At 34.2% G+C, this 26,490-nt stretch overlaps 2 protein-coding genes across 6 annotated transcripts; both read right to left on the bottom strand.

The window, feature by feature from the left end:
• Nucleotides 1-15,857: 15,857 nt before the first annotated feature.
• LOC105804287 (uncharacterized protein At5g64816) lies at nucleotides 15,858-17,603 on the bottom strand. Of its 4 annotated transcripts, none has more exons than XM_012636822.2 (2): nucleotides 17,472-17,603; nucleotides 15,858-16,529 (listed from the first exon to the last, which is right to left on the bottom strand). In XM_012636822.2, the coding sequence occupies exon 2, from the start codon at nucleotides 16,479-16,481 to the stop codon at nucleotides 16,101-16,103; it is 381 nt and encodes a 126-aa protein (XP_012492276.1). In that variant the 5' UTR covers nucleotides 16,482-16,529; nucleotides 17,472-17,603; the 3' UTR covers nucleotides 15,858-16,100. The 4 variants fall into 4 exon arrangements, with proteins under 4 accessions (XP_012492276.1, XP_012492275.1, XP_012492277.1 ...); XM_012636821.2 differs by having other exon boundaries at nucleotides 15,858-16,534; nucleotides 17,472-17,585; XM_012636823.2 differs by having other exon boundaries at nucleotides 15,858-16,534; nucleotides 17,385-17,509.
• A 1,015-nt stretch (nucleotides 17,604-18,618) lies between these two features.
• Nucleotides 18,619-23,702, bottom strand: LOC105804288 (hypothetical protein). 2 transcript variants are annotated; one of them, XM_012636825.2, is made up of 7 exons: nucleotides 23,103-23,699; nucleotides 21,987-22,078; nucleotides 21,760-21,901; nucleotides 20,732-21,036; nucleotides 19,331-19,384; nucleotides 19,106-19,236; nucleotides 18,619-18,988 (listed from the first exon to the last, which is right to left on the bottom strand). In XM_012636825.2, exons 1-7 carry the CDS (start codon nucleotides 23,191-23,193, stop codon nucleotides 18,793-18,795), a joined length of 1,011 nt encoding a protein of 336 aa, XP_012492279.1. In that variant the 5' UTR covers nucleotides 23,194-23,699; the 3' UTR covers nucleotides 18,619-18,792. The 2 variants fall into 2 exon arrangements, with proteins under 2 accessions (XP_012492279.1, XP_012492282.1); XM_012636828.2 differs by lacking the exon at nucleotides 19,331-19,384 and having other exon boundaries at nucleotides 23,103-23,702.
• Nucleotides 23,703-26,490: the final 2,788 nt, after the last annotated feature.

Raw genomic sequence — 26,490 nt, 5'->3', positions numbered from 1 at the left:
CTAGGTGAAGATTAGAATTGACCTGATTGCAAAGACGAAGTAAGACCTCGTCGAGTCACCTCTAGAGTTCAAAAATGTCCTTGTATGGTCATACCAGGATATGCCCGGGTTAACCGCAGATAATGAAACCTGCACAACAGCACGATGTCAGAAATTTACAGTATGAATGATACGATTCTTTGTCGCGGCAATGCCTCTCCCGTTAACTCAGCATAGCTCTGCCCATTTGAAGTCGAGTTTCCATTCCTTCAAGATGTAGTTGGATTTTACTTTGATTAAAGAGGAAGATTCAAAGCTTTCTGTCATAGTTGCGCCCCAAAAGGCTTTATGAAAGAAATCTGATACCAAAGAAGGTTTTTCGCATACAAGATTAAAGTGGAAAATCTTATGTGGGAGACTTTATCAAGAAAAGTATTGGTTCTGGTCAAAAGGGATAACAAGGACTTGCCTAATCCTATGGGTTCAGATCCTTTCAAAAAAAAAATCAAAATCAAAAAATCAAAATAAAAAGAAAGAAGAAAAGAAAGAAAGAAAAATCTAGATGGAAAAAAATTAAAATAAAAAATGACAAAAGTAAAGGAAAGGACCAAGGTGAAAACCCGCAAAGGGCACTTTGAGTAAAAAAAAGTGAAAAATAAAAATGGAAAATGAAAAAGGAAAAAGTAAAAATGGAGAGGCTAAGGGAAAAACCCGCAAAGGGCACCTTAGGCCTAAGGGGATTTGAGTTGAAAACCTGAACAGGGCGGCTCAAATATTGATCAGAATGGGGCATGAAATGATCAGAGCAACTTGAATCTTCGGGCATGTGGTGATCTTGTTATACCTGAATCAACAGGAAAGGGTAGGCGACATCTTGGGGCATCGACAAAGCACTGTAGATCTCCTAAACACATGTCAAACTCAAAATGGTCTTCAGAAAGTTTTTACAGAGAAGTTTAAGCTGCGATATCTGGGGCACCCAATTCTCCTATTATTTATATTGAATTTGTTGTTCTTGGAATATTTTTTTCTTTTCCAAGATATACATTCCCAATCAATTTCTTTATTATCCTTCTTTACTATTTTTGATAATTTATTCATTTTGAGCTATGCCCAGAACCAACTTTATTCTTATCCATTGTTATGACCCTTTTTGCAAACATGTTGCATTGGAATAATGATTAATGGACTAATAAAGCTTTCACAAATGAAGTTTTGCATATTACTCTGAAAAGTTCTAAATAATATAAGAATCTGAAATAGGACTATTGTTTAGAACACACCAAATTTAAAGGTTGGAAATTTGAGAATGAAGAGTCTAAATTTGGACTTTCTCTTTGGATTTTGTTGTCAAATGCATTGATTGAACAAAATGATAAGATGTCGTGTTAATGACAAAGCTTAAATAAACAAGCAGGCAATGATCATCAGGCAATAGGAAGAGGTTACCTCGGAGAAGAGAGCCTTCATTTGTGTATGAGTCTTTGGTACGACACCTTGAGAATGGTGTAAGAAACCAGAGCGATTCAGATCCCGCATCTTTGAATTGTGATAAGAGAGGATTGAGGAAACGCCACATATTTCTACCCTTGGATTGCAAGAGGAGAATGATGGTACAAATTTTGCGTCCCAGTGGATTGAACTTTGAGGTTTACAGTGGGGGCAATTTGACTAAATGTTTCTTTAAAAACGCCAGCCGAGTAGGAGAGCGTTGAAGCACAGCAGTGACAAAACCTTAACAAACTTTGAGTAATGATAACCTAAGCGGGATCATTCTCGAAAAAATAAATTTCTGCATTCATGCAAACACCATTCACACATGTCTAGTTAGAAGCATTTGATTCATTTTGATCATGCCATCCTAATCATTAGGCATAATTAGGTGGATTATACAGGTCATGTTCCCCATAACAGATCGGTGAAATCAAGAGCCTTATCAGAGCAGGTTGAAAATGACGAATTTCACCCTCCCAGGTAGTGCAGTGGAGCAGATTAAAGCCACAACGGTGAATCTTGCCTTCCCGACATTGCAGTTAAAATGATTAAAGTCACAACGACGAATCTTACTCCCCAGGCGATGCAGTGAAACAGATTAAAGCCACATCGGTGAATCTTGCTTCCCCGACATTGCAGTTAAAAAGATTAAAGCTAGAACAGCGAATCTTACTTCCCTGGCAGTGCAGTGGAACAGATTAAAGCCACATCGGTGAATCTTGCTTCCCCGACATTGCAGTTAAAAAGATTAAAGCTACAACAATAATCTTACTCCCAGAGCGATGCAAAGGAATGATTAAAGCCACAATGGCGAACCTTGCTTCCCCGACATTGCAGTTAAAAAGATTAAAGCTACAACAGCGAATCTTACTTATCAAGCGGTGCAGTGGAACAGATTAAAACCACATCGATGAATCTTGCTTTCCCGACATTGCAGTTAAAAAGATTAAAGCTACAACAGCGAATCTTATTTCCCTGGCGGTGCAATGAAACAGATTAAAGCCACAACGGTTAATCTTGCTTCCCCGACATTGCAGTTAAAAAGATTAAAGCTACAACAGCGAATCTTACTTCCCAGGCAGTGTAGTGGAACAGATTGAAGCTACAACAGCGAGTCTTGCTTCCTCGACATCACAGTTAAACAGATTAAAGTTACGAGTTACAAAAACTATCTCCCCGACGTTGTAGTAGAGTGGATCGAGACACCAATTCCTATACCTCTGCAGATGCAGTGGATGGAATGAGGCAACTCGAAGAAGAAGAGCACCAAGGTCCAACACAACCGGGCAAAATTGGCCATTTTTAGAGTCTTTGCTCCGTTCCCGTTACACAAGAACGAGCAAAGAGGGGCAGCTGTAATAGGCCCAATTTGCCCGGCCCGTTAGTAAAATAAACCGAATGAAAAAAAAATTAAACAGTCCAAATTACAAAAATTCACCAGACCCAGACACAATCCTTAGCCCAATCGCGTTACAAGCCCAAACAGCCTATTTTTTTTTTTACATTTTCAGAAACCCTAAAGGGTTTTAGAAACTAAGCCGCAGCAAGCCTCCAGCGCCATAGCCAAGCCTCCACACGTGACGTTCGCTTCTCCCACGAGTGTCTGCCTCCTCACGCACATAGCACCACCACGAGCCTCCAGCTGGCCTCCGTATGGTCGTACCTGCAACAAACAAAAACAAACACACAGCAACAAAGAATAACAGAAAACACAGGAGAAAAGAGAAAATTTTCGGGATTTTTCTGTATTTTTCTTTTATATTTTTATTTCTTTTATTTTTGGCTATAAAAAGCCAATTGTAACACTGAATTTGGGGTTACATACACAGAATCAATACAAAAAAGGGAATCAAAAAATTTCAAAAGAGGTGATATTTTGTTCTTTCTTTCTTTCTTTCTATTTTCGATTCGTTTTTAAAAAAATAGGAATAATAATAAGAAATAGAAAGAAGAGGAGGGGGTTACCTCAGCCAATTTGCCGTCGGACTCCATATGCTAAGTTACAATCGGAGATTGAAAGGGGTTGTTGTTTCGGCTGAGAAAGGCGGGAGGTGACCTGGGATGCAATCGGTTTCAAAGAACTGAAAAGGAAATAAAGTGATTTAGGTTTTTTTAATAGTATGTATATAGATTAGGAAACGACATCGATATGGTCAAATTTCAATGGCTCCGAAAACGGCACCGTTTTAGCCTCAGTGACCCGCGCGGTGACCCGACCCAGGGGAAGGATCCGCGTGTTTTCGCTTTTGTGGGATATTTGCGCAAATGGTCCTCCTACTTTTATAGCGCATCCGGATCAATTCTTTCACTTCTTTTAAATTTGGCCTATCATTTATCTTTTGCTTCATTTTAGTCCATATCGCAGAGCTGCGTTTGGGAGGTTGGGGAATATTTCCCAATTAGTCCCCCATGTTATTCGCGCACTACATTTTTGTCCTTCAATTTTATTTTATTTTTACTTTTTTCTTTCTGATTTTGTTTTAAAACCAATTTAATCCTTATTAGCTTGATTTAATTTGCTCTTTTTTAATTTATTTAAGTATTTATATTTCATTATTTTTGATATATTTAATTTTTAAATCTAACCTTATTTTTATATTTGTGCTTAATATTATTTTAAATCCTTTATGAATGTTGTTTAAATTTATCACATATTATTATTTTAAATTTATCATATAATTATTTTAAGTTTTCATGTATCATTCTTCAAATTTATTATGTATTATTCTATATATTTTATGTAAATTTAATATTATTTATATGCCATTTATGATATATTATTAATCTCATATTATTCTATTTTTACTTATTCTCATATATAATTTATTTCTTTTAAAAACCTACTTTATTATATTTCACCCATTTCAAATTTTTACATGTATTATCATGTATGTATTATTTATTTAGATTAACATATATATAGATATTATTATTTTATATATTACTTATTTGGATTTTCCTCATTTGTAATATTTACTTTAAGATTTATTTAGATATTTTGTTTCACATAATATATATATATATATATATATATTTAACTCCGCTTTTTATCTATTTTAAATTTTCTTGCTTATTATTTATTTAAAGTTTTTATACCTACACTTTATTGGTTTACAATTTCCTTTCTTTCATGTTTTTGGTTATTTCAAAACTTGTACGTTGGGTTGGTGTTTGTGTTAATTTGCTTGTTTCTTAGTTTTTTATTATTATTAGGTTTTAAATACTAATGTTGATATTTACATGTAATGTGAGATTATTGCCTTTATGTGTGTATGGTATTTGTTTATTGGTATTTATGGATTATTTGTGTTCATTAACATATAGGTTTACGAATTATCGCCTCGCGTTGTATGTTATTATTCCATTGTTTTTATTTCTTTAAAAAATTACGTTTACTATCACTCAAGTATCAAGAGCATTTTTATTCAAAAAGTTTTTCAAAGATAACACAAAGTTCGGTATTTGGGATCCTCGAAAGAATTGAGCCCTAACGTATTGAATTCCAATTTTTCTCGTCGAATCTAAATAACCGAGATTATTCTTTAATTAAAGCATACAAATAAAAAACTCATTCTCGGGAATTCGATACGTTGTGTCCTAACGCATTGGATATGACATGTTGTTTTCTCGAGATGATGATTTTTTCCAAAAAATAAAAATAAAGGCAATATTCGATATTTAGGAATTTTGTGAAATCGAACCCTAATTTACTGGGTTTTGATTTTCTCATTTGACCCAAATAATCAGATATCCTTCTCAAAATGCATAGGTTTTAAAAGTCAAAAGATAAACTTAATTCTGAGGATTTGAAATGTTGCACTCTAACTTACTGAGTGTGACAATTTATTTCTTTGAAATCAGTGAGCCTTATCATCCAATTCATTTTATTCAAGATAAAAGAATCTTATTTTAAAGTATTTTCAAAATTTCGACATTAAGACATTAAACAATCAATTCGGTACCAATTTTGGGCGTCACGAGCGTGCTAACCCTTCCTCGTGTGTAACCGACTCCCGAACCTATTTTCTCGAAATTTGCAGACCTAAAATTATTTTCAAGGTGATCCGATCACACCTCAATAAAAGATCGGTGGCGACTTCAATTTTTATTTTAAAGTCGATCCCCGTTTTTCAAATCAAAAAAATGGTTTCGACAAAAGGGTATTAATTTTAAAATAGATTGGAAATGAAATATATGCTAATAAATGAGTAATTTTATATTTTAGATCAAGATCTCGTAGATACTCGTGGAAAAGAAAAAATAACGGAATAGTCCCTGAACTTCTGTAATTACTACAATTTAGTCCAAGTAAGTTCGTACGGTTAAAATTTAACATTTGTATAAATTGCTGATTGGTATTATGTAAATATATTCTATTGCTTGAAATGAATTATGGTTAGAATTATAATATTAAATTGGATATTCGGTTTGAATTGAACGCGATATTTAAGTACATTCGTGATTTGGTGTATGACGAGGGTTTGGAGTGGAGATGGTATTAGAGGAAGATATCGGCATTTTACCCATGTAAACTGGGGTTCAGCATTTGTTGCGAACTCTCGTGTTTTACTTTCTATTTGACATGATTGGGTGGATCAACTCTTATGAGCTTCTGTTAAGCTCTTACGAGCTTCTGTTCAGCTTTCGAGCTTCTATTGGCGTATTCGGGAGGACCAACTCTTATGAGCTTCTGTTGACGATGTACTCTTAACCACAAGTCATTCTTCGAATGGAAAATCTCGGTAAGGAAACTTGTTTAATGAATTTGAAAGACATGTTATTTATTTTTGTATTGATCTAAATAGGGATGTATTTATCGAATGAAGTTGTGAGTGACAGGGAGTTTTTCTTGGATGATTTTTATTTTTTGATTTATTATAGTTAGTTCGGTAATATTTTCGTTTAACTCGTCGAACTTACTAAGCTTCATTAAGCTTACTTGTGTTGTTTAATGTCATTATGGATTTTCAAAAGGTTGGATGACCGGATCGGCACTCAAGTCACACTATCCAACTTATTTCGATAGTTTTTGAAACGTTTAATTTGGATTATATGGCATGTGTAAGCTCTTGTGCTATTTTGGTTAATGTTTGGATTATGTAAATGTGACGAATGATATTTTGTGCAAATAACCAATTTGCAAATAGTGTGAGAATGAATAGTTGTTATGCTAGTATGTGTGGCTTACATATATTTGAATTGTTGTGATTGTGGTAACTTTATTAGGTATATTGATCAGGTATTGTTTGAAAGAGTTGAAGAATTGAATTGATGATTATTTTGTTGTGCAAATGTTATATATTTGTGGTACCAATGAGGGTACATTGGTTAGACACTAATTAGGTTGGTTTGACGTGTTTATGGCTCGATTATTGTCGTTTTGGATTGGTATTTTGATTGGTATTTGAGTTTCTTAAGGTCTAAGAAATCTTGAAATGGTAAACTTGTGTTTTAAGGTTCATTTTGAGGCACAGGGCCTGAGACATGGGCGTGTGTCTTAACCGTGTGTCCCTTGTAGGTTCAAGGCATGCAAGTCAGGCTGTTACATGGCCTAGCACACGGCCTGACACACGGGCATGTGACTTGGCCGTGTGACCCAAGTCAGTGAGTTACATGGCCATGGACACAGGCAGGGACACAACCGTGTGTCCCTATTTCGAATGACCACACAGCCTGAGACACGGGCGTGTGTTTCAGCCGTGTGAGTACACGGCCGTGTGACCCTTGCAGTCCAAATTTTTTTCAACTTTTTCCTAAGATTTCCAAATATTTTTGATTTAGTCTCGGATTGTTTCTATAGTATTTTAGGGCCTCAAGGGCTCGATTAAGGGACATTATTGATGTATTTGAATGAAATTTTATTGTGTTTGTATTAATGTATGATTTGAATGGTTTACTATTCTGTTGGTCTGGTAATGCTCTGTAACCCTGTTCCGGCAACAGATACGGGTTAGGGGTGTTACATAAGCTTTTTCCAAATGTATTTTTATACCCATCCACCTATTATTCTGTTTGCTTCTCATGAAATGAATAACTTCTTGGGCCACAATAATGTTATCAATTATTTTTTGCTCATAATGAACCCAGCCAGCTCCAACGTAATGATTTTAAGGAATACAGTCTTATACCGATTAGCAATGACTTTTATGACCAGTTTATAAAGAACTGAGCATAAACTTATCGATCTAAATTGGGCATATCTTTCAGGATTAGAAACCTTCGGTATAAGAACAACCAACAAGTTATTCAGCTCTGGATCAATGACATTTCTAGCAAAGACCTACTGAATCCAATCACAAACGGCGTCACCAACCAAGTCCCACTGGTTTTGAAAGAAGAGAGCATGAAAACCATCACTTCCCGAGGATTTTAAAAGGGCCATATCAAACAAAGTTGCATTAATCTCTTCCCTTAATACCTCTTTTCCCAATAACAAAATATCATTTTGATCCAACCTCAGAAAGGAATTAACCAGTAATTTTGGCATTTGTCTTAGACACTCCCCATACAAATCTCTGGAAAAGCTTAACAGCCTCAGCCTAAAATTCATCCTCATCATATACCCAGTCCTCGTTCTCGTTATTTAAACACTTGATCCAATTATTCTTCTTTCTTAGCAATGTGCGGGAATAAAAGAACTTAGTATTAGATCACCTAAATGCAACCAACCACACCTAGCTTTTTGCTTCCATAGTAATTCTTCATGATGAAGAACATTTTCAATCTCCTCTCGAACTTGAAATTCCAACTAAATTAGATAATCAGAATCTGATCATTCTAGAGCTTTCTATATCTTGAAGAGTTTTTGTACCAACTATCTTTTACGAACAACCAGATGCCCATACATCGACTTATTCCATTCTTTAATAGACATAGTGAACCTTGAAAGAGACTCAACCATCTTACCATTAAAATTCCAATCATCTCTAACAAAGTTTGAGAAACTAGGATGTTCTACTCAACCAGCCAAGAACCTGAACGGGCGCCCCTAGGTATGTTGACTTTCAACCTAAGAGAGAGAGCAATAAAGGTCTGTGATCGAACTTTAATATAGGAATATGAGTGGACAAACTGTTGGGGAAAACATTAACCCAAGTAGAACTTCTAGCTTTATCCAACCGTTCAAAAATGCACCCTATGCTAGATAAAAGAGGGGCCCCTGAACCCCAGATCTTGCAAACCAGCCTTTTTAAGAAAATTCCCAAAAAGCGAACATCTCCTCCCTTTTAGGCATCCACATTTCTTTTCATTAGGTGAAAAGATAACATTAAAATCTTCAATCATAAGCCACAAAATAGAACTAGTTGGGATAACATTTTTTAGATTCTTCTAGAAATTTTTCCTTTTCTATCTATCGAGACTTCCATAAACCAAAGCAATGAGAATAGGTAGGGAATTTATACCTTCAAAGACTCGTAAAGAGATAAATTGAAGATGGTTACACAATAGCTCAACTTGAACCGAATCTTTCCAACCAACCCAAATACCACCAAAAAATCTGATTGCCTCCACCCAGTGAGAATAATGGAAACCTAACTTGGCAATAATTTTATCTACCTTATCACCACCCTCAAGCAAACTAACAATATCTGGTTTATATTCCTTGTTGTACTCACAAAAAATTCGCGAAAATTTAATATTCGCTCAACCCTGACAATTCTAAGAAAAAATTGATAAATTCATGAACAAAGAATGAAAGTGAAAATCAACCTTCACTGTTTAGAATTCATGAGCTTATCCAAAGGCTTTCCAGTTGGGCTAACAACCACCTTCCCCACTTCCAAGTTCAATTGAGCACAACTTAGCTCAACTATCAATTTCACTAATTCAAATAAAGGAGCCTTAGAAATACCGGCTAATTTAAACCGCTCCTTATGTTCTTGAATTATCTGATTCAGCCTCCTTCCATTGCATATTTAGCACATTTGACTCCCAGGCTGTGTCCTTTCAAAACAGAATTCTTGTCGCATCCCCCAGTAAAAACTCCATCACCCTCTGGACTTCTCCCATTTGGATCGGAATCCTCTTAAAAAATGATTGCAAAATGTTTTCCTAAATCCAACACCGCATCATTTATACCACCATTTCTTCTATCCCTTCAAATATTGGGTTAATACAAGAAACATTCATAGAATATGAATAAAAAGAGTTTGAAATTGCATTAAAAAATTTTGAACCATACTGAGAGATGTCAACCCTTGAATTTGTGAAACTGGTGGAAGCTCCTTGTGTTGGAAAAAATGAGTTTGGAAAACGCAACGAAAAATAAATTTAGGAAACAACTAGAGTTTTAAAAATTTTTCCAAAACAAGATCTTGGATGTGATATCTAAAGAAATAAACACTTAATAAAAATTGTACATTTTTTATTTGTCTAGGATGAGCGCTTCGACCGAGTAGTCTTCTCTGCTATCCTCAAGCTCACATTTGTTAAGTGTGGGCTCATTTCGAATTAGAAATTTTTTTCACAAAAATTACCAGTGAGGTAATATCATAATTTCTCTAAACTTTTGAGTCAAGTTGTAAATCAGAAAAAATATTTTTAGAAATTTTCTGAAATAATCTCTTGAGAGAATTTTCTCTCTACAATTTTCTCTCTACAACTTTCTCTTGAATTCAAGTGTGTGTAAAATAATGACCCAATGCTCTTTTTATATAGGAGAGTTTAGAGAGTTCAACTACGATTAAACTTAATCACTTTAATATTAAATTAATCTAAAATTTATCATAAATATTAGATTAATTTAATATTAAATCTTATTAAAATAATAGAATATTTATCTACAATATAAAAATTAAATTAAATTTAATATTAAGATAATTACTTTAATATTAAATTAATAGAATACTATTAAGATAAGTATTAAATTAAATTAAATATTAAACTATTAAAATAATATTATTTTTTGAATAGTTAATTTAAAATCAAATTCTCTGGTAGAGTCCCATTAGGAGTGTAACTCTTCCACTACTCAACCAACGAAGACCAACTGTATCCGGTGATGCAGGTGTGACACCCTTACGACACCTCGAGATGGTTTGATTGCTGCTAGTTCGATCTGGGTTAGTTATTGTTGGATCACCGACACCCCTACGGCACAGCGGAAAAATTTAATAATCGGCAACCCAAACCATGGATCCATGTGTGAGGAATGAATCGGGGTGAAAAGGGTTACGAAATTACCTAATGTTTATTCTGAGTAGACAACAACTTCTCAACAATGTGTAGTCTGATCTACAATCGAACCAAGCCGCAATCTATCGAGACTCCGACCTCTACGTAATCCACCCAGTTGACTACGAACGGAAGAAATCCCCAAAACGGTTTTGAAAGTGATTTTTCTTTGACGGCTGCTAGACCCAAAAACAAAGAAAAACAAGATTCTTATATCCTATTATTTTAGCGTTTTAAGAATTAAATAAATATAGTAATATTTTAAACCGAAAATTATAATTACATTAATTATAATATAATTTTGGTAAACCATATATTTATTTGAATTCATATGCTAACCAAATTCATGTCCTCATTATGCGTACAACAAACTTGTACATAATGTGTTGGAAATTTGATTACCGAATTAAATTAATTCTATAATTAATTTAATTCAAGCAAAACCCAAAAATAATATCAACTATGGTTTATTCCGTTATTTCAACTATAGGGTGTGACCCTGTAGGTTCCTGTAACGTTAGCAGTAATACTAGAACGATTCCAATGTTACAAACAATGAGTGGCATCTAGCAATGCATCATTGCTACCTAAGTCACAAGAGATCATGATTCGACATAACCTTTTTTTTTATGATTAACCTTTTATGCAATAATACTTAAGTCCTTTATCTCTGGATTGGACACAAGTCATGGAATAGTCACACTTGTATAGTCCATTTCATGTTCCTTGATACCTTAAGCAGACTACAATATACAAATAAGTATGACATTTCATATCAACTTATTTGAGCATGGCCATGCATTTCTAGTCTCACTTAATCAAGGGGCCCAAGATATTACCCCTATTATGTAGGAGGGACTTATTCTATATCGACCAACCATATCCCTCTACATCGATTGTGGTATATCCAACATCAGCCTTTATAGAACAACCAGTTACGGTGTACGTTTGACTGTATCAAAATATACTACTCACGATGTTGGGATTATGATGATCTCAAGTCTGAGGATCATATACATATTAATCACTATGAGTAATGTCGTGACAATTACATAATAATCCAGGAAACATACTCATAATGGGTCAATCCAATATGTTGTTCTCTAACACACATATTCATGCATCGATTCTAACATTCCATATCAATGATAACTCTTTATCATCAATCAACTACATGTTAGTCTTAATGCATTATCGTTTTCCTATCTAACAATAATACTTGACTAAGGATCTTTTAAGAATAATTATATTATTCTTAGGATATTATTATAAAACAGTTTATTTATACACACAGAAAAGAAATTTAAATAATAATGGTAATGCCTTATATTAATAAACATGATAAATCAAGTATGTTATTACAACCATCCCATGATTGATCTTTGGGCATACTCTAACAGTTAGGACCCGACCAGTCCGGTCTAGCCATCAATTGAACCGTTAAACCAGGCCCGATTCGACCAGTTTTTGGGTCTTGGTCTCAATTTTTGGCTCCCATACCCAATTTACGATCTCAGGTCCAATTTTCAAGCTCAATTACCCATTAGGCCAATTGTCTGACTTGAAAATTAATTTTCAAAAACATCATATTAATTTTAATTAATTTGATTAGTTTAATTTTACTTGATCAAAATTAATTTTTCCAAAAATTACTTAGATTTTTCAAATTAATTTTTCAAGAAAATTCTTTAATCAAATTCTCTAGTTGAACAATTCTCACGACCACCTAATTTAATTCCACATCAAATAAATTGACTCAATTAAATTATTTCCATAGTCGTAGAATTTTCTTCTGATTGAAATGCAGTCTGATTGAATTTTTGTTGAGCTAGCAGAGGGACCAATCCGACATATACAATTAGGCTCTAGTAAATGCAATTATGTCTAGAATCATCGTGCCGATAATTCGCAATTTTTCTTAATCATGGAGTCAGTTCACAAGAAGTACAATGATTAAAAACTCCTTATTATATACTCTTTACGAAAATAATTCATCCAACTATTTGTCCAATGACTTCGTCATGCGTGTGTTACCCTCATATGATATCATTGATTCCTTTGAGTTAAATCCATTCACTCAATACAATCCTATTTTATCTCATTGTCACCATTAGGTCTTCTTAATGATTAATATGATCACTGTCAACAAATGACTGTGATAAATTACTCGTTCGAGAACAAGCAACTTGTGGCCACGTTCCATATTTATCAATCCACACAATGCCAATGAGAGGATATCACTAACTCTTTAATTGAGCTATGAATTCCACCGTTGCTAGTAAAACCATGCCATACACAAGTCACATACCCAACATACTAGCTATGGGCTCGATCATCTTTAGAGCATAAGCCTCCACTTATATCAAAGCCCATGAGTTGCATACGCATGGCAAGTAACTAACTCATGATTTAGGTAAACCACACCATGAATGTCACAAGTGAACTAATTCACAAACGGATTCAGAATTAATTCATCTTGGGTTTAGTCCAATGTATCATTCTACCAATGAATACATCTATGTCTTTTCCCGTAGAGTAAACTGCTCCGATAGCCAAGACTAGCCATCTCCCTAATTTGAATTCTAGACAATATAATAATCCTTCTCAGTATTTGAATCAAATACTCACTTCGATTCTTTTACGGGATTATAGACTTATTTAGATATCTACTAAAGTAAGTTGTCTTTCTCGTAATGCAAACGTTCTTATAATGCCACTTATCTTCAATTTGAACTTAGACAATCAATGAGCTAATATTTGTTTGTCACAATTTCGTTATACATGCAAAATATAAAAGACAGAAATACAAAAGACATAATAGTGAAATGTGAAATTAATTTTATTTATTTATTTATCGTTCAAGTAAATAGAAATCAGTTACATGTTTACTATAATATGGACACATCTCCCAATACATTATTTATTATTTAAAAGTTTAATCGCTTCTAATTTGGTCTCCATCTCATCCCTTGCAATTGGATGAGAACCTACAGCACTTGTTTCTTTAAAAAATTTTGGACCTATAATATAAGAGTCAACTGGCCCATTAGTAATAATTTTTGGCCCAACATTTAACATTTGTTTCTTTCCAATGGACTTAAGAGAATTTCTAGAACCATCAAGGCACATATTATTAAAAGATGTCTCCTCCTTTTCCGTTGGGCTTAAGAGCAACCCATTCCCTTTTATTCTTTTCACGTTCACCAAATCAACACCCTTCACAAAATTAATTCTTTTTTCTAAGTTATCAGGTGGTGTCACTTCATGAATATCTTTCCAGGTTGATGTGTCTTCATGTATATCCTTCCATGTTGGCGTGTCCTGAGCTGCTTGGCTGCAATATATTTGATACTGTGTTCATGTTCCAAAGCAAGTACCCAAACAGGAGCTATTAAAGCTTTTGCTAGAAAAGTGGGTAACCAACTATGAACAGATCCACCAACATGACCAGCCGATCCGTTCCACAAAGAGTCAGATCATCACTAGGGCTGATGGAACTAGTGAGATCAAGTTTGATTATAGCCACTTGAAGCAACTCCCAACTCCTCCAATTTTCTCCACCCGGATGATGTTACAGCCAATACCCCTGATGGTTCAGAACCAAACACCCTGGCACCATGGGATACATATAACCCAGTAACACCTTATCAGGAACAATTACAACAAGCTTTAGTGGAATATCAAACAAATATCCCAGATCCGAAAGAATGGTTACAAGAGTATCCAATGTATTGCAGCCAAGCGGCTCAGGACACGCCAGCATGGAAGGATATACATGAAAACACATCAATCTGGAAAGATATTCACCACTTTATCCATTTTTTCCTTAGATTTTCCCTTCACCCCGGCCACCTGTATCGATATTGCCTTAAACCCCTCAATCCCTATACCCTCGAGTTTTGTAGCCTAGACAATGCATCAAATCTAGATCCCGAATCTCCTTTTCCCAAAAAATCAATTCTTTGATTTTTCACGAATTTCACCTAAAATTTTTCTCCACCACCATTCATGGTCCATAGGTCGCGCCATCTCCTCCGCCCACAGTCCCATCCGAAGCAGAATGCGTCCGCTCCTTCTCCACCATTGAGATTCGTTCCTTTAAGGGACAAATCTCTTTGGTGTGACCATACTTCCCACAAGTGTAACGAATTGTTGGTAAGGATTCGTATTCCACTCTTTGGAGAACACCGTTAACGAGAACTTGTGACACTAGAGGCTTTTCCAGGTTCACATACATGACCATTCGAGCCAACCGGCCTCTAGATCTGCTATCTGTGTTAAATCCAGTTTGGCTACCTTCTCTATAGTCCCACCTATTTCTTCAAGGACCCTCCTCTCGTACAAGAAATCTAGGAGTCCCGGAAAACAGATCCAAGCCATTACCATGCTCAAATAAGGTTGTGAGGGGTTAAACTCTTTGGTCCAAGGTTGGACAGTTAGGTACTGTCTGTGTATTAACCAAGGCCCTTGTGATAGAACTTCCTCAAAATATTCAGTACATTGAAACTTGGGTAAGAAATATTTGTTCTTTATATCCATGAGATGGAATGGCTTTGAAGGTCTCCAAAGACTACTAACCCGATTATTCAGTGCCAAATATCCAATACTTCCCAGCAATTTCAGGACTACCGTAGTTTCCATTTCCTTAAAGAGAATTTGCTAAATCCGATCAGAGAAATCGATAGCAAGGATCTCATTAACAATATATCTATTAATATCTCATTCCAAAAACTCGAGATCATCGTCAATCCCTCTCCAGATTTCACCGTTGTCTTTCCCTTATCACCTAATCCATTCCCCAACAATTTATCTTTCCAAGACAAGGTTGGAATAGAATTTGATTCAACCATCATATCTATGTCCCCATTCCCGTTATCCTCTTTAAAACGTACCTTCTTAGTATTTCGATCCAAATCATCCCGAGGACCATCGTCTACCGGCCTCCAGAGAACTACCACCACCTTCGGTGTTCAGAGAGATTTCCATCGATAAAGCACATGTAATTACGTATGGGTTTGAAGTGCAATTTTAGGAACTTTTGCTATGAGGCTATTTTCAAGTGAGAATATTATAAGGATATAACAGTTAGTTTTGGTTCAATATTAGAAAAAATTCGTCATTTTTAGCTTCTATGGTACTTTTAAGCATGAAGTGGCAGCCAGACAGCCTAAATTTGCATGTGTTATTTTTATTACAATGATCTTCATAAATGGAGAAACGAACTTGCTTAATAATTGAATATACATAACCAGGCTTAATAATTAAGTTTACAGGTGGGAGATCATAATATGAAGCATATGCAAAGAACAATTCAAACGACCTTTTTAACCACTAATTGTCAAAACACAAAAACAAATTCAACAATCACGTAATGACTGCTAAAAGGATCACACCATTGAGAGACCCAAGTTTTGAAACTGATATGGCAGTCACTGTAATTAAAAGCCAATGTTCTAAGAAGAATGGGAAGCAGATAGTCTAAGACATTCACTTTGACACCTTCGAAGGCAAATGTCATTCCAGTTGGGTACCTGATGTTGGTTAACACAAACGGTACGAGCACAAGCATCGGAGCAAGCATCGAGCTCAGACACACCACAAACGGTTACACAAGTATCAGGAATCGGATCCTTTGAAAATGCCCCAACTTTTTTCAACATTCGCTTTGATGTGCAGACTCTCTCGCAAACGAAGATATCATCCGAGCTCTTCTCCCTTCCCCTGGCACTCTTAATTCTCTCTTCTTCGGCATGCTTTTTCTTCATTCTAAAAGCTTGCCCTGCAATTACAGCCGGGATGGCAGCCCCAAGAAGGGACCACCACGCATCCACCATCACAAATTGCAGTATAGAAACCCTTTCACCTTCTTCTTTCCCTACTTTCTGCACTTTTCAATGGAAAGAGAAAAATACAACACGTGAACGTCTAGCAACAATATGCTGAAACATTATGCATTCTCGTTAGCAACGAATGATACTTTCATGATATAATCTGTGAACATAAGAGATGCGGCATAGAACCTACCAACTGGTATTTGTCTGATACAAACATGCTCAAGTTTTTCGGAGGTTTCATATATTTGGAGGATCATATCCACATCTATGCCCAAAACATGTTTCCGACACAAATGTCGAACACGAATAATTTAGGAAAAATGAAAGAGTCCAAATAGCATAAAACCCCATGCATTTCACCTCCCGATAACATCCATTTTCTACTTAGTTTCCCATACAACATAATCAAGCTACCCACCTTCTGTCTCAAATATTTTAAACCAATAGAAAAGAACAACCCAAGCAAGGCACATTAATGCCCTTATTACAACCAACAGCCATAAAATGGCCTCAGAATCCTCCATTTATATTACTATTTTACACATAACAATCACTAGTTAAACCAGAGTTTTTCTTAAACAATCACATAAATTCAATTCCCAAAATTAAATTTCTTATTGTTAAAAACCAACCACAATAATTCCTAAAAGCTTAGAGCTTTAACAATCGTGCTATTTTTAACAACAATTGAGCAAATACCCATTTCGTAATAGGCAGAATAACAACTCATCATGCCAGAAACATAAACCCATTATTGGAAGGATAGTTAGACAAGAAACAGGTAAAATAAATTCAAATTTAAAAACCGAAAATAAGCTAAAACCCACAAATTTAGATAGAAGGGCAAAAAGAAAAGAGAAATCAAGATTCCTAGTTACAGATCAAATTAAAAAGAAGATATACCGAATGCTGCTGCTAATCGCAGAGGTTTAATTTCTATGAAAAAGAGGGGAAATAGAGAAAATAAAACTTTGGGGTTTAGAGTCTGACCTTTTGGAGCAGCGATATAGAGAACTTCACCGAAAGAGACTAGAGCTGCAACTGTCAAAAATTCCTTTTTTCAAGGGCTTTATTTTTTATTTTAATAAAAAATTCATAATTTTCTAAAATTTTGAGGGGAGCCAAGTTTCGTAAATAACATTTAATAAATAATTAAAATGGAAACTAAAAATGACGTACTTAAAATATAAATGTATGCATAATAAAATTGGAGGTTAAAGAGTGCATAATAAAATTAAAAGGTATAAAATATTAAAATAAAATTTTAATTAAGTGGTAAATTAAAGATTTTATTAATGTAATTGGTGTGGTTCAAATCTATTTAGATGTATATTTTATTGGTTTTTAAATAAAAATATTAAAGTAGTCTCGAATAATATCACTTATTTTAATTATGAAGAATTTTCTAACTGAGTTAATGTCGATTAACTCATGATACCAATTTAATCAGAACTTGAATAATGGTAAGTATAGATACACAAATATATAAAAATTTAGAACACAAATATAACTTATTAAAGTTTCAAATAAAAACTAAAAATTATTTTAATTTAAATGGTAAATGAAAAATTTTATATAAATTTACTTTACAAATAAAATGAATTCTTGTAATTCCTTAATTGAGTCAATAAAAGACTAATAAATAGTATAGATTTCTAAAATTGATTATTGTCATATTTTAATTACTGAATTTTTATTAGAAGTTATGGTTTTACGGTGTAGATGAACATATTTCTATTTTCATCCAGACAATGGAACCAACAAAATAACATTAAAAATATTTAAATTATATAATCTAAAAGTGAAATTAACTACTTGGGCTAGGACTAAAAATTGCTGTATGGTTTTTAATGTGGATTACCCTTCGTATATCCATGCAATTGTATTGAATGATGCTATTAATTAATTGAAGTTTTGACCCTCGGGTCTTTTATCAAAAAAAAAAAAAAACTTAGCATTTTGGCGTTAAGTAAAAGAAACGACTGCCAATATTTAATTGATAATTAGGAAGAGTTCAGGCGCCTTTAAGCACAATTTTTCTTGAGAGATTGAGTAAAAGTAAGTATTGTATTAAAAAAAAAACAATTATTTTGAGAAATGAAATCTCTAACTTAATTGTGAAAGAAGCCAAGTCAGATAGGAAAGAATGGGCTATATATTGGGGAAAGCAATCAATATTTATACATTCATCCAGTAAAACTGCGAAACCCAACCCAGAAACCCCATACAAGTGATATAAAGGAATCGGCATGCCAAGCATAACGAATATGGGAAAAATGAATGTAGTAGCAAACAACAATAATATCCAATATCAGACACTAATATCTGCACGCTTTGATCTGCTGCTGCCGCTGATTTCTTGGGAGCCTGTAAAGGAGAATCTTGGCAGGCTGTAATTCTCTGTCACGGAAACAGGCTGTTGAGTGTAAAGTGTGGGCGGTGGAGTCAGATTGCGCTGTGCTGGTAGAGGAGGAAGGATGTTGTACTTGTAAGGGTCACCACTTAAACTGCAAACAACACAAAAAAAGGAAGCATCCTATGGTATCACATATACCGCACCAGAAACATGGGGCAGAGAAAGAGAGAACAAGGCAACAATGGTAACTCTCCTTGGCCTGATTTACCTTGTACCCTTGTACAGCTGTTCATCATCACTGGAATTTTCATCTAAACGCTGAGAGGTTCTCTGAACAGGAGATGCGGACCATGTATTTGGGGTTGGTAAGTCATCTGAAAAATATCTTCTCCTGATCAACTGAAACAAGCATGATGTAAGTCTAACAACAGCTAACCCGCAACAAATTGAGAGCTAGAAAATCACATAAAGCAAGCAAAGATGGCAATAATACCATATGGAAAAACTTCATCACACCTTCCTTATCGTATCTTGCATCTCTGGCAGCCTATAGACATCAAGCAAAATGTTGACATCTAAAATTAGCAAAAGCCAGAACCAATGTTGTTAACTCGGATTTTGCCATGCAAATATGCAAGTATTAGATCTTCACCAACCCCAACTTTTTGCTAATGTTTTAAACACTACATCCTTATTGATTTATTAGCCAACTAAGGAAGCTGTGATGCCATCTTAGCTCATGTTTTGCTTGAGAAACCAACTTCGTGAAGCAAAATATCTCCAATAGAAGATAGTTCATCTGAAGAAAATAATTTTCAATTTCTGGACTCAAGAACAAAGATTTATTGGTGTTTCCTACTCAAAGAAAATTCCTTCTTTGCCACCTCCTCTGCAACTTAAACTCACGCTTAATGAAACTTCCGTCAAAAGAACTAAGCCTATATATTCAACACTCAATAACTCTAACCTCAATTCACCATTTCTAACTCAGATAAACAGATAATCCACAAACAAACAATAATAACGTTATTTGTTCTACATGAATGCCAAAAGCCAAGAAGTTTGCTCCTCTCTCTCTCTCTTGCCACTGCAACAATGCAGATTCAGAATCAAAACTAGCCGGATTCACAGCACCAACAACCAACCACCAAAAGCATCAGCGGATCTTAACAAATCAACCAAAAATCAGTGTATTAACAAGAACATTTTAAATGAACCAACAAAAGGCTCAGTTTTTCCCAAAATTTTGAATGCAAAATTTTGCCTGTAGTGCCTTTGCTGCCATCTTTGGTTAAGTAAAATCTTACCATTTACCAATAAAAAAACATATATCCATGAACAAGCATATCTCAAAATAGTCTTAGATATCAAGTTCAAAGAAGAGGAAATTTAACAACAGAATGGATAGCATTTCATGCAAAACATTTTGAGAGTTCCTAAAAATTATCATGTCACACAGCTGTTAAAACAATCAAAGCTGGAATTAATCACACCAGTAAACGGTAGGTAACAGACAAGGACAATGACCACAGTAAATATCTGAATTACAAGGATTTACAGATAAACTAAACCATAAATTTCAAAGAACAGGGGTAATTTATCAGAGAGAGAGAGAGAGGGCCTCAAGTTGAAATGTGAGAAAATTGAGGACAATTTATGAAAACTGTTGCACTTCAACCTTCTTTACAGCAATTGGAAACGTAAATTACTCAAGTAAAAGAAAAACCAAAGTGTCGTCTCCAGGATTCAATACTATAGCAACTACAGTTCTACAAAGAAATAGATCAATCACAATGAAACACCCAAGTTTTCTCATAAATTTCTACAAAATAAAATAAGAAATTCTTACTCTAAACGACATATAAGCAAGTCAAAGCATAAGTTAAATGCTTACTGCAATAAGGCTTCCACTACCAGGAAAACTCTCAGTCAGTGGAAGCTCCTCGCTAGAGGGAAGCAAACCCTGTTTCTCAACCCAATGACGAGCTGCATCAACAAGATTGCCACTGCTACTTCTTGTACCCTCTTTAGAAGCAATATCAGCTTTGTTACCAATAACAATAAATGGAACAGGAAGTCCCCTGGGACCTCCAGAACCTAGAGGTGCTGAAAATGTGCCAGAAGCCGCAATTTCAGCTGCCCACTTCTGAAGGCTTGTTTTTGTTCTCCTTTGAGAAAGATCATGAACAAATATTACACCTGCACAAAGTTTCAAGCCAGAATCATGAGAGAAAATCACAGGTCAAAGCCCTTCCAATAATCACAAAGGCAGTCATGGGAAGATGGAGCAGGAAAAAATTTCTACATGCAGACAATTAGGTGTATATCATTAGGATGGCAATGCTGGCATGCCAATAATATTTAAGACCATCAAGTTAAAAATTAATAGGTGAAATCAGCTATATTGCAAGCATCTCTGTTGAATAAATTCATTCAGGTTGGTATTTTGCAAAATTGTGTCCCGGTCAGAAACTAACAGGGATTCTACACAGAAAAAATAAGTTCCTAACCATCTTTTACATCTACGGTCTATAGTATCAAATGCAGCCAAAAATTAAAAGCAATATGGTCAAGCAAAAAAAAAAAAAAATGGAAGCATGCAGCTTCAGTCTCTATTTCATTTATGGAATAAAAGGCTGTAGGATAGCTGATATAGAGCAACTGATGACAGTAGCCATCAATTCATGCATACATGTAACTCTATCAGGGCACTGATCAAACTATCTACCAAGAAACAGCCATGGTCTGCGGTCAGTGTAAACCAACCAATAGAACATACACAGTGTAAACCAACCAATACTTAGAAAAATGCACAAGAAAGACTGTAGATTTCCAGACTTACGTGTTAAGAATCAGAAAATTTTTGTATAACAATTATCAAGTACTTAGACATTTTCTCAAGTAAAGAGATTAAATGCTCACCATTAAGTTGTGAATAAAATAGAGATCTGCAACCTTTGTATCTCTCATGTCCTGACACATCCCAGAGTTCAACGAAGAAATCTCTCTCAGCATCCCCTTTTAAGCTACTTGAAGAGCTACCAGGACAACCATATGTTGTATGCTGCGTAGGGATTGTAGTGGCTACTTGGTGAATGAACTAAAACAATTGGCTCTATTTAAAGCAATAAAGGAATACTAAGTCTTACCTTCACACCAACTGTACATCCAATAGTTTGATGAGGGCGAGCAGTGGATGAACCTTTAACAATCAGATGAACAAGAGAAGTTTTCCCCACACCTGCCAAAAAGACTAAGATTTCAATCTGAAGTTCGGCATTTAACAAAAAACTGGAAACAAACATCTTTATATTTAATCTAAGCATGAAACTAAATAAAACAGAACAGTAGATCAAGAGTCTCCTTCCTTCCTAATAACAGCTTAACATAGTGTCAGGAATACCAAGGAAGTCAAAAACAAATCAATGTAACATCCAAATTAAGTGGTATACTAATATGAAACAGAAAATCTGTTGCAAAGATCTGTTTGATTGACACAGGAAGTATTAGAAGTGTCGATGACAAATTACTGAAGTACTTCCACCAAGGCCATGCATATTTTCCTTTAAACAAACTTGAAGTGTAACTCAAGCCTTAAGGGAAGGATAGGTATGAAAATGGATATAGGTTCAAACCACAGTGCTCCCTCTTATACCAAGAAAAAAACTTCAACTTACCAAGTTAGCTCTAAGATTTCTCCTTCTCTCCATTTATTTCGAGTCTTAATACATCATCCCATTCCTTTCTCCAATGGCCTCCAAATTCGTTTCTTACACATGCATATCACACACTACATCTCCTCAAGCAAAAGCTGAGATAGGCAATTATTTCACACCATAAACTTTGTCTCTTATTTCACACTGATCAAGCTCTCAAATTTTGGATTTGCAAATAAAATCATTTGTTACTTTAAATGCTCTTATCCTTACATTTTGGCAGGTAAATTAAACGTCCTTTTTTCCAGCAGAGTTGCACTTCGGGAGGCTAAAAGCTGAAATTCATAAGTTTAGCCAATCCAAAATCAGCAACAGCTAAACAATGGTTTTTTCTACACCAAGATATCTCTATCAAGCATGTTCCTTCTCGTATAGTTACAATTATAATACTTTTAAAGCATACAAGCTCGTTAAAACCCTGAACAGTTACTCCATTCAGAAATGCATAAAGAAAATAGCAGAAAACTTTGCAAATACATAAACAATACATGAAAACATAAGATTCTGTGACTAAAAAAGAAAGAAAGAAAAGAAAGTAAAATTCGATACCGGAATCACCAACGACAAGAACTCTAATCTGCCCACAAGGAGGTCCTCCATTAAGCTCTTTGTTCTCCATCTCACGTTCCCTCCAAAACATGTTTCCTTCTTGTTTTCTCTTTTCTTCTCGCACACAAAAAGCAAGAAAAATCTAGTCCAAAAAATGACCCAACTGAACTCTAAAGCAATTGCAATACTAATCAAGTCCCATCAAACAGGCGCAAATTTAAAGCACAGTAATTATTTCTTGAAATGGGTACCCAAAATTTCAAACCAATATCCATCTCACACCAAAATCCACCCAAGATCTACACCCAAATCCACGATCCAAAAACCCATCATTTCTGAACTAAATTGGATCTAACAAGCCAATGGGTATCTTTACAATTGGAATGCAAGAAGTGGGGTTGTCTTTAAATTTGTCAATCGATTAAACTTGGGTTTAAAACTATATTTTTCCAGAAATAAAATGTTCAACGTTTTAAGTGGAGTTCATACGAAGATTAGGAAAATTGAATAAATTAAATAGATAAAGAAAGAAAGCTAAGCAGAGATCCAGAATTTGGTTTTCAAGATGGATCGAGTATGGTTCTTTTCCATGTGTTGATACCGATTGATTAAACAAGGAAGCTTGAAGTTGGAATGTATCAGACACGCGCTAGAATGCGCGTCAAATTTTTAAGATATGTCAATTTCTTTTTTTTTCTTTGGCTTAATGTACACTTTAATTCCTCAAGTATATCGCTTGTCTCACTTTAGTCCTTAAAGTTTTTTTTTGAACCCTCTTCAATTTTAATATTATCAAACGTTCTCAATTTAATTATTTGAACATTAAAACTAACGGCTGGGATGTTTAGTCAATCGTATACTATCACATATCACATACTTATATTATCGTGACGTCGTCATTGAAAAAACTATAAAATTTCTTTAAAATGGAAAATTATTTTAAAAATACAAAAATTATTTTAAAAATTAAAATCATTAAAATTATTTAAAAATAAAAATTATAAAATTAAATAATAATAAAAATATATAAATATATAAATTACTAAGTTTTTTAAAAAATTTAGAAATTTTATTATTTTAATATTTTAAAATTTTAGGTGATAAATCTTGGATAATTTTTTAAATTATTTAAATAATGAAAAATAATATTATTTATGATTTAAATGATTATTTAATTGAAATAAAATTGTTTTATTATTTAAATAATTAAAAATTATCTAAATTTATGACCTAAAATATCTACCAATTAAAAATTCGATTGATTAAATTATAAAACAACTATTATAGGTGATATCTTTCCAAGAGACAATGATCTCATATTCAAGCTCTAATAAATGTGATTTATAAAATTTTAAAAATATTAAAGTTTTAATATTTTTAGTAAATTTTAGTGTTTTAGTATTTTTACAATTGTTTTTGTAATTTTCTAAAATATTATTTCTTAATATTTTTGTAATTTTTAATTTTAAAATGATTTTTGCAATTTTAAATATTTTAAAGGTTTTTTTCGAATGATGACATCATTGTATGACATGTGGCAACATATGATTGGTTGGCCAATTTTTTTAACATCCAAAGGACCGAATCGGGAATGTATGATAACATTAGGGACTAAACTGGGAACATCTGATAATATTAAGGATTGAAGTAGGTTAAAAAAACTTTAAGGACCATAGTGGGGAAAATAGTATACTTCAAGGACTAAAGTGTGCATTAAGCCCTTTTCTTTTAGGTAAACTTTAGGTAAACTACGGGTTTTTTACAAAATTATTATAAAAAAATAAAAAATAACCAAAATATTATAACTTTTTTTTATTTACCAAAATAATATAATTTTTTTATTTACCAAAATATACCAAAAAAAACTTGCAAAAAGCCTGCACCGAATTGACAGCACCTTGGTTAGGCCAAAGCCATTGGCGGCACCAATGGTGCCAAAGCCATTGGCGACACCAATGGTGCCATATTGATTGGCGGCACTACTCGTGTTATAAACACGAGCTTTGTCCAGCTGAAGGGAGAAAAATCAGAAGAAAAAGAAGAAGAGGTGCTGCGGAAAAGAAGAGAAAAAGAGAGAAAGAGAAGAGAAAAAAAAAGGTATTTTTTTAAAAATAATTGATTATATTGTTGTTATTGTTTTGTATATTTTGTAATATTTTTTGTTTTAGTTTAGTTATTAAGATTAATAAAACTCAAATTGATAGTTTTAGTTAGTATTATTATTGTTGTTGTTGTTGTTGTTGTTGTTGTTGTTAGTATTAAGATGTTATTAATGTATTAAGATGTAACTTAGTAGTATTATTGTTAGTAAAAACTAGTATTATTATTATGGTTAGTTATTATTTTATTTACCAAAATAAACTAGTTAGTAAAAACTAGTATTATTATTATAGTTAGTTAGTTATTATTTTAGTAAAACTCTAATTAATAATTTTAGTGTGTATTATTTTGAGTATAAAATTATTAATATTATTATTGTGTTAGTTATTAGGATTAGTGGTTAAACGGTTTTCATGTACAAAATTGCATATTGAAACATTAATTTTTTTAAGTAATTTATTTACCGTTCGAGAATTTTTATGAGATTTTATTTTTTTTTGACAGATTAAATATTGAAGATGGATGCTAAGTTTCTTGTATGCGTTTATTTTGATGGAGTCATCTTGACAACAAGTGTTGGCTGTGTATTTGAATGTCGGCAACAAATAGCAATGAGATTTAATAGAAATGTATCGTTCGATGAAATGAAGGCAAGGATTAATGCAAAAATTCTTAGACGTTGTGGAAGAAGGATATCAAAAATTTTCTACAAGTTTCTAGTTTCGACAAATCCGGTCAAATTCGTTGAAATGGAACTTGTAGACGACGAAGACGTGGAGACAATGGTCGATCTCTACTGTGGGAATGGGAGTGAGAAGAATGCACCGATTCACTTATTTGCTGAGTTAGTTGGTATGGAGCAAAATGAAGATGTTAATGCATCTGATGAAGAAGACGGGGCTGAAGAACCATGGATGGTGGCTCCAATATCATACGTTGATAGTGAATCAACTATGGGTGGGATCGGTATCGACCTGAATATTACACCCAATGTTGATATGGTTGGTGGTGAAGAAGAAGGTGCTGGCGAAGAAGAAGGTGGTGGCGATCATTGGGATGAAGAGGTCGATAGTGACGGTGATCCCTATGTGGACGATGTACCTGATGATATTGACGATGAAGATGTTAACAACGATGAAGGCATTAACGCTTCTTCAGTCAGGGAGCAGATGCGGCGTATTTTGATACACAATAATCCTGGGCCACACATGTCGCTCATAGACCCTGACGCAGTGTATGTAGCTGAGTTTCCGGAGTACCCTGAAATAGTTCATTCTCACGGGCTGGC

The sequence above is a fragment of the Gossypium raimondii genome, chromosome 11 (assembly GCF_025698545.1).
Source record: "Gossypium raimondii isolate GPD5lz chromosome 11, ASM2569854v1, whole genome shotgun sequence".
NCBI classification, from domain to species: Eukaryota; Viridiplantae; Streptophyta; class Magnoliopsida; order Malvales; family Malvaceae; genus Gossypium; species Gossypium raimondii.
The sequence above is the reverse complement of the archived record's forward strand: the minus strand, read 5'-3'. Positions and strand labels throughout refer to the sequence as shown.

Coding starts and splice junctions, on each gene's coding strand:
- LOC105804288 (XM_012636825.2), bottom strand. CDS start 23,193: ATGTTTTGGAGGGAACGTGAGATGGAGAACAAAGAGCTTAATGGAGGA. Junction 21,902..21,986: donor GATGTACAGTTGGTGTGAAG/GTAAGACTTAGT, acceptor ATCCCTACGCAG/CATACAACATATGGTTGTCC. Junction 21,037..21,759: donor ATTTTATTCACAACTTAATG/GTGAGCATTTAA, acceptor AACTTTGTGCAG/GTGTAATATTTGTTCATGAT.
- LOC105804287 (XM_012636822.2), bottom strand. CDS start 16,481: ATGGTGGATGCGTGGTGGTCCCTTCTTGGGGCTGCCATCCCGGCTGTA.